This window comes from Podarcis pityusensis, assembly GCF_964106645.2.
Source record: "Podarcis pityusensis genome assembly, chromosome: 15".
Classification (NCBI taxonomy): Eukaryota; Metazoa; Chordata; class Lepidosauria; order Squamata; family Lacertidae; genus Podarcis; species Podarcis pityusensis.
In genome coordinates this window covers 3,184,489-3,195,860 of record NC_138040.1, presented here as the reverse complement: position 1 = coordinate 3,195,860, position 11,372 = coordinate 3,184,489, and the positions used below count along the sequence as shown (strand labels likewise).

At 44.2% G+C, this 11,372-nt stretch overlaps 1 protein-coding gene across 8 annotated transcripts in view; it reads right to left on the bottom strand.

Annotated features, from left to right (window-relative positions):
• The window catches only part of TRPV3 (transient receptor potential cation channel subfamily V member 3), a 36,447-nt gene that overhangs the window by 2,796 nt on the left and 22,279 nt on the right, over nt 1-11,372 (bottom strand). For all 8 annotated transcript variants that reach the window (XM_080982905.1, XM_080982901.1, XM_080982900.1 and 5 more), the window contains 11 exons: nt 10,621-10,761; nt 9,561-9,841; nt 8,486-8,662; nt 7,152-7,310; nt 5,682-5,783; nt 4,757-4,830; nt 3,848-4,013; nt 2,667-2,733; nt 1,704-1,975; nt 1,094-1,206; nt 473-543 (listed from right to left, as the gene is read on the bottom strand). In XM_080982905.1, the coding sequence (XP_080839031.1) occupies nt 473-543; nt 1,094-1,206; nt 1,704-1,975; nt 2,667-2,733; nt 3,848-4,013; nt 4,757-4,830; nt 5,682-5,783; nt 7,152-7,310; nt 8,486-8,662; nt 9,561-9,841; nt 10,621-10,761 (1,623 nt within the window). The remainder of the gene's footprint in view (nt 1-472; nt 544-1,093; nt 1,207-1,703; nt 1,976-2,666; nt 2,734-3,847; nt 4,014-4,756; nt 4,831-5,681; nt 5,784-7,151; nt 7,311-8,485; nt 8,663-9,560; nt 9,842-10,620; nt 10,762-11,372) is intronic.

Here is an 11,372-nt window from a genome sequence, read left to right as displayed (position 1 = left end):
GCCTCTCCTAGTAAGCAACAGCAGCCCCACCCCACTTAGTGAACCACTACTAAGAAATAATAAACCTTTATTGTCACTATACCACCTGTGTGCAGTGAAATTAACTACATGCCAGTGGTGGGTGGAACCAGAGGAAAAACTAGGTGGATCAACAAATGTGACTCTTTTCCTTGGATGGGAGGCTACACTCCAGTTGTGCAAATGTCAGAGGTTTAACACGTACGCCCATACATCTCTCCATCCCCCGTGCAGGCAAGTAAGACATTATCACACATCAAGAACACAAGACTCAGTGAGGAGTGTGGGCTGGGGAGAGCCCCAAGGGCCAGATGGAGAGATTTAGAGGGCCACATTTCAGTCAGCCCCTGGTCCTGAGGTTCCTTCCCCTAGAGTGTGTGTGGACACACAGGACAAAAAGGCCACAAAGCTTTTTAAAAAAAATATTACCCCAAAAATTATAAATGACTCTTACCTGTTGGACCTGGGTCTTCATTGATGAATGCAACATGTGTTTTCCATTCAGTCCATTTGACTTCATTAATCCTAGTTAGAGAATCCACACATTATAATGATTCATCTTTTACACCATGACAGAAACACTTCATGCTTTCAGATTTTTAATCAGGGCTCAGTATTCATTTAATCGATGCACACTTAATCAGTATATGAAAAAGTAATGTCATGTTTTGAGCAGGGGCAGCTAACCTGTGGCCCTCCATATGCTGCTAGACTACAACTTCCATCATCCCTAACCATTGGCGATGCTGACTGCTGGGAGTTGGAGTCCAACAACATCTGAAGTGCCACAGATTGGCCACCACTGGTTCAGAGCATAGTTTCACTTTTTATACAAGATCGGAATTCAGTTTGTAGAGATGGACGTATTTGATTTTTCCCTATGGGACATCAGTGGAGGTAGAACATAGCCACCATGACCAGAAGCCTTGATGCAGTGGCAGCACAGTTAAAAGAGCAGCTTGGAAACTTATCAGATCCCTTAAACATGCTATGTAGAGCTTGTTCATTTCTCTCTCTAATAGGACACAGTTATCAAAACAGAGCAGCTTCTTCCATTTCTGAACATCTGATTTACCTTAAACATAACCTGGTATCATTCTCTGCCACTTTGCACCATTCTCCAAGCTGGAATTTTCTCCTCAGGAATTTTGGCAGGATCTTTTCTGTTTCCACAATAGTTCTTGCCCTCTGGTGGTAACAAGAAAAATGTTACCAGATAATGTAAAAACAAAAAACCCAAAAACTTTTAAGAATGCTTATCGGTGGGTGGATTTCATACTTCTAGTCAAAAAGAATAAAGAAAAAGAGATCCCACAAACATAAGGTGTGCTCACTCTTGGTCTACAGCAGGTATGGGAACCCGCATTAGGCCCAGCATGGGCCTGATTTGACCTGTTTTCTCCAAACAAAGTCTGCATTCCCCACACCAGATATCATACATAACTGCAAAAAGGATTTGGAGCTTGAAGTGAATACTTGATTGTTCCTTTGCAAACGGAAGCCACTAGCTAGTCGAGGACTGACGATGAGCCCCACTGAGATCACCCATGCTAAGGCGAGGGGACTAACTAGCTGTGCCGATCAGCTGATTGGTGCTGTCAGCTGACATTCTGTTTACAGGCATGGTTTAGATTTTGACTGGAAGGATATGTCCCCCCCCCGCCAGTGGTAATGGGAAAACCAACCTGAAGCCTCCAGATATGTTCGCTCTCCTTAGATATATCTTCCACCGTCTCCCCCATCAATGCGATCAACATGTTAAGGAGGAGAACAAAGGTCAAGATGACAAAGGAGATGCGGAGCAGCAGAAACAGAATGGGGTATTTTGCATCCTCGTGGATCTCCAGGTCACCGAGGCCTAAGGTGAGTTTGAAGAGTTCGATCTCGACATTCCCTAAAGTGCTGAAGTTACTGCACTTACTATTTTCAGGACAATCATCTATCAAGGCAGCAAGGGCTGTGTTTAAGAGAGAAAGAGAGAAGGGCACCTTTAATATTGTATATTTGTAGAATGTCTTCTGTGTTCCTGTGCGCTTTTCTGGAAGTTTACAAGGAGTTCTTACGAGGGTCAAGAATGGTTGACAAGCTCCCCAAAGACTCCACAATCCTTGCATTTATCTTACCCCATATTCAGAAGAAAACGTTGGGGGGGAAGCTTCCACATTGCAGTCTATTGGAGACATGATGCGCTCATCTACAGAAATTTTGTTCACCATCCACACAATGTTGTCCCCATTAAAATCCCATCCCATAAACCCCCCTCGCCCCCATTTAATTTGGATCTACCATTTCCCCAGGGTGGTGTGTGTTTTTTACTTGCTGCATTTTCTGCAGAATTGGTACATCTGGGTTCAATGGAGAAATAATATGGGGCAGAGTGTTAGGATGATTTTCTGTGGAAACGACACAACTTGGCCGCATTAACTGCCATGTGGAAGATCCAAATCATATATTGGTACAATAAGAGGATGCAAGCTTACACATTTCACTGAATGCTTTGTTGGGCAGAGCAGGGCTGTGTTTACCTAGGCGGGCCATGAGTCCTGCAGGCTTAGTCCAGCAAAGATTAGATAGCTCACCATCCCAGCTATGCAAAATGTTTTTAAGATACTGCCACCCTCCTATAATAACCATCAAATTCTGCTTACCTACACCGAATCCGAGCAGAAATACAATGTACACCACTAGAAACTTTATCACGTCATGCAAGATGACCTATAAAAGGAAAAGGAAAACACAATGGCATGTTAATTAGAACCTCAAAACTCTCCATTTTACCGCTCTACCTCTTTCAGTAGTTCAAGTTATCAGCATCAGTGTGTTCAGTCTATATGCATTTGGAAAGCTGACCCCAAAAGCACTTTTACTGAATGCTGATACATTGTGAAGACAAACTGGCTCTCTCTTTTTGTCTGCATTAAGATGTGCTTCAGAGATCCTTATGTTGAATCAGACCATTGCTCCATAAGAATATAAGAAGAGCCTGCTGAATCAGGCCCATGGCCCAACTAGTCCAGCATCCTGTTCTCACAGTGGCCACCCAGAGAATGCCTGTGGGAAACCAGCAAGCAGGACCCGGGCACAAGAGCTCTCTTCCCTCCTTCCAATAGCAGATAAAGGAAAAGGACCCCCGGACGGTTAAGTCCAGTCAAAGGCAACTATGGTGTGCGCCGCTCATCTCGCTTCAGGCCAAGGGGGCCAGTGTTTGTCCACAGATAGCTTTCCAGGTCATGTGGCCAGCATGACTAAACCGCTTCTGGCACAACGGGACACCGTGATGACTGCCAGAGCACACAGAAACACCGTTTACCTTCCCACCACAGTGGTACCTATTTATCTGCTCGTGTTAGTATGCTTTCAAATTGCTAGGTTGGCAGGAGCTGGGACAGAGCAACGGGAGCTCACCCCATGGCACGGATTCAAACAGCCAACTTTCTGATCAGCAAGCCCAATAGAGGCAGAGCATAGCCATCATCTATCTATCTCTGTGTTATCAAATGTGGCTCTCCATGGTTTCAGGCAGGGAATCTTTCCCCATCCTGCCTGGAGATGCCAGGGATTGAACTCCTGCATGCAGAGCAGGAGCTGCTCTTGCACTTCCCTCAAAGACAGGCTGCTTTGTTTCAAAAGAAGGAAAAATGGGTATTAGAAGAGCCAAGGTTATGGCCAAGTTCCTTATTACAAAAAGTAACAGTAAGGACATGCAGCAGCTCATGCAGCAATGGAGCTGCCCTTCTGAAGGACGAGCACTTTTAAGACCAGGGTTCTGGAGATGGTGGACAGACAGCCACAATCAAATATAGAATGGAACTTGGAAGGGCATACTTGCCTGCTGGATCATCACACTATAGATTCCCATGGACTGCAGACCCCGGGTGAAATACAGCATGTTGGCCCACCCTAAGGACATGGCCAAGACGAGGCACGCAAGGTGTTCTTTGTAGGAGAAGAAGTACAAGCAGACAGAGAAGACAACCAAGACTGCTTGTATAAAACTGTCAAGAGACAACAGGGAAAAAGTTGCATCTGTGAGGAAAACTGGACAATTAAGAATCAGGTAGAGGCTTTATTGACGTGGGTATGTTACAACTACTAAGGATGGGAGGCATTTGTCAATTTCAGTTTCTAATTTTCCATTCTAAAATTAATTCTCTGCATTTCTACATTGTGATTATTATTTTGTAAAGTCCACATGGAAATCCATCTGCATTTTAGTGCAAATTTCCTGAAATAGATGCATTTTTGCATGCAATTCCCCCCATATAATGCGTATTTGTAAGTTATTTTCTCCAACACATGCTTTTTTCTGCCTGTTTTTTCCTAGTATTTGCATTTTTGCACACAATCCTTTGCTGAAGAACTGCATTGGGAAATCTGGAGGAGTGAGGATTTCAGAGGGTGGCTTCTGCTTCAGTTTGCATATTGTATCAGAAAGCGTGAATTAGGTAGGATGGCCTTTCAAGGCAAACAATCGAATTTCTCTCCCATTCATAATTACAGCACAGCCTTTTAAGATGCTAGTATTAAGCATCTTAAAAGCCGCCCTGGCACCAGGAACACATCTGACCTTAAATGGCATATACATTTATATGTCTAAATCACATCAAGAGCTGGCAGAGAGATCAGAAAAGAGCTAAGGGCAGAGTTAAAGAGAGGCATTGCCCATGAGCCACTTAGCGGAGAAAGACTGGATGTTATTTCAGAGCTGTAATCGTTTGCATTCTTATGCATGACTTACAATGCGAAATGGAACCAAGCATCAGATAGGATTGATTGGAGATCTGAAGGCCTGAGCAGGAAGATAGCTACGCTCTGCAGGTAGAAATAGCCAGGAGTAGATTAACAAAACACACATACACACAAAGCAGTGACTAGGGATGGACCAATGCATCAGTTACAGGCATAAGGAGCAGCCAGGAGCAATGAGAGTTGTAGCCTAGCAACATCTGGAGGACCACAGGTCTCTCCTCCCAAAACCATTCATTTTACTTTTAGGATATATCTATAAAACTGACACAAACACACAGCAGCTTACAGAGACAATGGTAGGCCATGTAGCTGCACTACAACCTAACAGATGAAGGCAAGAATTAGCACAGCCCTGCACATATATATTCAAAAGTAAATCTCATTAAGTTCAGCAGGGTGTACTTCTGGTCAGGCAGCTAAGGATCACAGCCTGAATGGGGCAGTAAGACTTTTTAAAGTGTTGGTCCCAAAGGAGGAAGTGTGCCCTTTGAGCTGTGCCTCAGACAGCAAAATGTCTTGGGTTGGACTGAATGAGAGAGCACTGAAAGTTTCATAACAACTTATTTGGCCCAGAAATTGAAGACACTACAGGACATAGAGCTCTTGTGGTACAAGAATGTGGACTCTGACTATTGCAGAGAAAATAACTCACAAATTATGCAATTCTAAGGATGAAGAGGACCTGGAATATTTTAACACTGGATTTAATTTCTGAAGTGTCAGATCCAGATGTACAAAACTCTTCCCCCAAACCATGCAATTTGGCTATCATGGTGTGTTTTGCTGCTTTTATTTTTATATATATATGGAAAATACAATCTCTGTACTGCTCCGATGTCTCATCATTTTGATTGATTTGTTTGTACTTTTGATTTTACATTAAAAAGCAAACAACAACAACAATTGAATCTCACCTCTTTAATTGCTATAAATATGGCCCCCAGCATCACTGTCACTTGTCCTGTCAGCTGGAGCCAGCTGAGGTCATCAGTCAAACTCAGAGGATATGGTGGAGCCTGAAAACAAGACAGAGGCGAGAGAAAAATTCAGGATGATCCCAGGACTGAATCTATATCCATTATTTAACATCCTAATTTTCAAATTTCCAACAAGTTGCGGTGCATATGATGTCATGAAGTTAGGATAGGGAAAGTGGTCATGGCGCCTTTTCAGACCAGGAAGTGTGGGCATCTGGGGAGGTTTCAGAGTGCTGGAGAAACACTTAATGAAAAGGAAAGCATACATGACTCCCCCTTACAATGATGAAGTAAGCTCAACCTAATCCCCTTTATTTATGTTGTTGGCATCTGTCTGTCTCTTCATTGACACCTCTGGGAGTGAAGTCAAACTGCTGTGTTAGCAGCACCAAAGCGACCTTCCCAAGGCACAAGCCTGGGCAGTGTGTATGGAGGTCCTGGGCTGCCCACAGAATAAGACCCCACTCTCAGCCTCACTGATGTGGCCCAAAGGAAAGCAGAGCAAGACTTTGGGCACCAGCTTGGCTGCAGGAGTTGCCAGAAGGAGGCGTACATGGCGCCACCCAACCATCAGCCAGCAGGAGAGTTTCTCCTTCAGGTTTCAAAGCTCTTGGAAGCCCACTGCACAGATCACTCAGAGCAGAGCTTTTTGGCTGCCCCTGTTCTGCGGAACAGCATCCCCATCGAGATACGACGGGTGTCCACACCTGCACTTTCCAGAAACAACTGAGAACATTTTTGTCCCAACCTCAACACTGAATGGAAACGTTTCTGCCATGGGTGGCTACTAGTTTTTAAATTCATGTTCTGTTGGTTTTTTAGCTGTTTTTGTCATGTTTTGTATATCACCTTGGGACATCTGCACAAGGCAATTCATAAATAGCAGCAACAGTAACCCTGCACACAACAATATAAATACAAGCTAAAGTGCCCTGTGAATGAGGTAGAGAAACAAAAAAGCATTTTTTGCAGAAGAAGAAAACTTTCAAGGAATTGGAGGGCAGGTGCTGGCCCATAAAAAGTGTATAGCGCTGAGGTGTGAAATCTTCACTCAAAGCTTTCAGAACATTGGAAGGGTCTGGCTGCTACATCAGGCCAAAGGGGACCCAATCCAGTCCAGCATCCTGCTCTTACAGTGGCCAACCAGTTGCCCCAAAGCCCACAAGAACAACTCTCCCCACTTGTGATGCATTCAGAGGCATTTACTGCCTCCAGCAATGGAGGTGGAAGGTTGCCATTGTGGCTACTAGCCACTGATACATAGCTTTCTGCTCTATGAATTTATCTAACTCTCTTTTAAAGCCACCCAAGTTGAGGACCATCACTGCATATTTAACAGCTACATAGTTTACAAAGAAAAATGGGAGAAACAGTGGGGCATTTTTTTGGAGGGGGGAAACACCTTACCATTTCTGCTTGAGGCCTGTAGTAGGAGATCAACGTCAGCAACACATTGTAGATGAAGTATAAACAGCAGGAGACAAAGAACACATGTCTGGCAAACCTTTTCCACTTCATGCGCAACAGGGAATGCAGAGGTTCCAACGCCAACATTTCGTGGCGATTCTGCAGAAGACAAGAGGAGTCAGTCCCCCCGGGGGGTCATCGTGACCAGATAGAGAATAAAATAATGAGCTCTTTGGTGCATGGAAACAGACGGTGGAAGATGTCAAGCCTGCGGTTATACAAACAGTTAATCCCAGCAGAGCCTTGCCTGGAGCAGGAGAACTGAAAGCGTTCAATGGGTAGATTAATCAACTAATGCCTTAGTTGATTAACTAATGGGGAGCCTATTTTATTATAGCTATTCCTTTCTTTTATATGTTGTTTTTCCTCCCTAGGAGCTCAAAGACGCCATACATGTTTCCCGCTTCCCCATCATTTTGCTCTCACACCTGATTTGTGAGGCAGATTAAGCTGAAAGACTGTGACTGGTCCAAGGTCAACCGGTGTGCCGGGTGAAGATTTGAACCCAGGTGTCTGCAGGCCTTAAGGACTGGCTTAATTTTAACAATGTGATATATGATGGTGGGTTAATGCTGTGGGCTGTATCCAGCTAAGGACCACTCAGAGTAGTCCCATTAAAATTAAGCGACCTAAATTAGTCATGTCCGTCAATTCCAATGGGTCTACTCTGAGGATGGCTAATGCTGATGTGTCCTAGAAACAACCTATGTTGGTGAATGAATAGGAAAGGCTGGTTTTTTTTAAATTTATGTAGAACTTTTCAAGGCATAGTAAAAGCAAGTGTGAGCTCTAGTTAGAAGTGTGTGTGTGTGTGTGTGTGTGTGTGTGTGACACAGAGAGATTTGTTTTAATTGTATTGTTCCATGTAATACCCCCCCAAAAAAAACCCCACTTTGCAAGAATCCAGCCAGCCAGTCAGCAGTGTCCATTCTGGGGTACTCCATTCCATCCACTCTCCATTTTCTATCCTTGCCCCTGCCACAGTCACAGCCCTAACAGATGCTCAGGATTCCATAGCAAATGGGCACGTCCAGTTGTTGTTGGGTTAATTTTGAGTTTCTCTCTTGCTTACAGGATTCCCCCCCCCCCAAAAAAAGTGTTTTTCTGCAAAGCTTGGAGCTCCTTCCTGCCCCACGTCTGATGTTACCATCCTCTTTTGCATAGATGCTGCCATTTGGGCTAAATATAGATTGACGCTTGGAAAACTGAACTCACTGTTGGTATGTAGGATTCCTAAAGCAACACTTTTTTTTTTTAAGGGTGCACGAACTTACCCCAATATTTGTATTGTAGACAATAATATCCAGCAAGGAATTCTCCGAGGTGGTGTCGAGTTCTGTCAAGTCATACAGGGAAGACTGCACGGGTCCGTAAGCCCAGTCAGTAAATTTCCTGGAAAGGCTTCTGTTTGGCTTGTCTCTGATTTCTCTGCTGAGAATGTATTTCAGAATCTAATGGACCAAAACGGAGATATGTGAGGAAGTTAAAAGTCTCCCACTGACTAATAAAAAATAAAAAATAAATCATAATCAACTATTAGTCCAGATGGCTATGTCATACCTCCACATTCAGAGGCAGTCTACCATTTGCTGGGGAACAACTGATGGGACTAAGTTATGAGATCTGGCTCAGATCTAATCTTGCATACTGTGCTGTTACCGCATTCATTAAGTCTGGCAGTGGCTGCTAAGCTCCCACAGACATTGCATAACTAGCATATTGCTGTACCACCTCCCTCTGTTGTTGCAACCAAATGAAAACTAAACTTGGCTCTCTTCCTGTTGCTCCTACCCAGTGAAGTCCAAAATGGCTGCAGAATCTACAGCAGCCTGAGGGCCACATTGTGTTGCAGGCAACCTTCTGAGGGCCGCATGCCAGTAGAAGGCAGGAACGAGAGGCAACAAAATAGATGCGCTACATTCCAGTCATACAATACACACACACACACCAGAAAACACACACCACATATCTCCTCATCCTGTTTGCAAGCAAGCAAGAGACTTTATTGCAGTTTAGGGACATGTTCTAGCCAGACAAAAGCATTCATGGAGGGCGTGGAGCAGCGCTGGTAATGGTGTGGCCTGGAAAGGGTTATGAGGGCCAGACAGTGGGCCATATTTGGGTCCTGTGCCTGAGGTTCCTGACCACTGGACCTCCAGATGTTGCTGGACTCCATCATTCCTGACCACTGGCCATGCCTGCAGGGGCTAATGGAATCCAAAACCATCTGGAGGACCACAGGTTTTCCTGGTCTACCCAAAAAACATCCATGTATTTCCAGCATTTCATAAGATACCACCTGCCAGGGTCTCCTTCTTTTTCCTCCTTTGCTTCCCAAGTCAGGCTTACCTCCAGCTTCCCAGTTTTCGCGGCTAGCTGTAGAGGCGTCAAACCGTCCTTATTCTTCATCGTCTCCAAATCCCGGTTTCTGCTTTTCAAGAGGATGGCGTCGTACATCTTCCTCACAAAGTCATTTTGCGTCTTAAAGTCTTCTGCGACTGTCACCAAGGCATGGAGTATATTGTTCCCCCTCGAATCTTGGGAAGTGATGTCTGTCTTGCTGTTGTTCATTAATAGCTCGACAATGTCTGGCTGGTTTGTGCAGGCAGCTAACGCCAGGGGTGTCTCTCCTGAGGAAATAATGCATCATTGTAGTTGTTTGTTGCTCTTTATATTTTTAATTTAATGGTATTAGGGATGTACAGATCTGTCAGTTTCAGAGGGGCAGATCTCAGTCTCTCATTTTTCCAGTGCTTCACATTTCCACACCAGATTGTGATTTATTCATATTTTATAAAGTCATTTTGAGAATTTAGTAGCCTTTCGGTGCAAACTTCTCCTAATATACACACTTTTATGTGTAGCCTTTTGCCTGACATACACATTTATACAAGCAATTTCATGCAGAGTTTTTATGTTGTTTTTACTAATAATTGCATTTTTACACACACTTCCCCCTAAGATATCCGAGCTTTTGTATACATTGCTTGGTTGGAAATCTGCATTGCAAAATTCAGAGAATTGCAAATTTCAAAGGATAGGTGTGCTTCAACTCACATATTGCTTCAAAAAGTGCTGGTGGGCTAGGTATGCATTTGGCCGCAAGCTGAAGCAAATTTCTCCATCTGTATGTGAGGAAGAGGACATGGGGGTCCTCCTGATGCAAACATCAAAACATGTGGATACCAGGCAAAACTGCACACTAGTTTGTGTATCTTAGGAGAAATTTGCACTAAAGGTGAGGATGAATTTTCCCGAGGACTTTTCAAAATTTGTAATTATTTAGGAGAAATGTCGAGAAACGAACTAAAGATTGGGAAACTGGTAAATTGAGAGAAAACGAAAACAGATTCATCCACCCCTGTTCCCATGGCATCATTGCATCAGCTGGCCTCCTGCATTCGCTTACCAAAATAAAAACCTTCGTGCTTGTGTTTAGGATTGAAGAAGATGCCTTGTGCATGGGCGTTCACATCCGCTCCCTTCTCGATCAGGGTCTGAGTAATGTCATATTGCCGTCTCTCAATGGCAATGTTTAAAGCTGTCTGTCCTGCAGAACAAAGAAACACATGTACCTCAGGTAGTGCAATGGGCCAGGGTGTCTGGTTGCGAACCAGAAGGTTGGTGGTTCAAGCCCACCCAGGGGTAGCTGTGGGCATTGCAGGAGCTTGGACTAGATCAGGGGTTGTCAACCTGATCCCTACCGCCCACTAGTGAGCCTTTCAGGATTCTAGGTGGGCGGTAGGGGGTTCTAAGGCACAAGCTGAATCCTCCTCCCATTGAGCACTGGTGGGTGGTAAGGAAATTTTACCACCAAGAAAGATGCATTAGTGGGCGGTAGGTATAAAAAGGTTGACTACCCCTGGACTAGGTGATCCTTTGGGCCCCTTCCAACTTACAATTCTGTGAATCCCATTCTGCAATTCCATAATTTGTCACCCTAGCATCCTACCCACTGATATTTAGTCTTGTTTCTGCTAAAACGGCATTTGCACTTGCTTTGCAGATTGGAAACATCTTTTTGAGTATTTATAAACCTGATCCATTCCCTTCTCCCATCACTTAACAGTATGCATTAGAACATAAGGATCCAGAAGTGTTGGCTGGTACACATCAGAAACCCAATCTACCCCAGCATCCTGTTTTCACAGTGTCCAACTA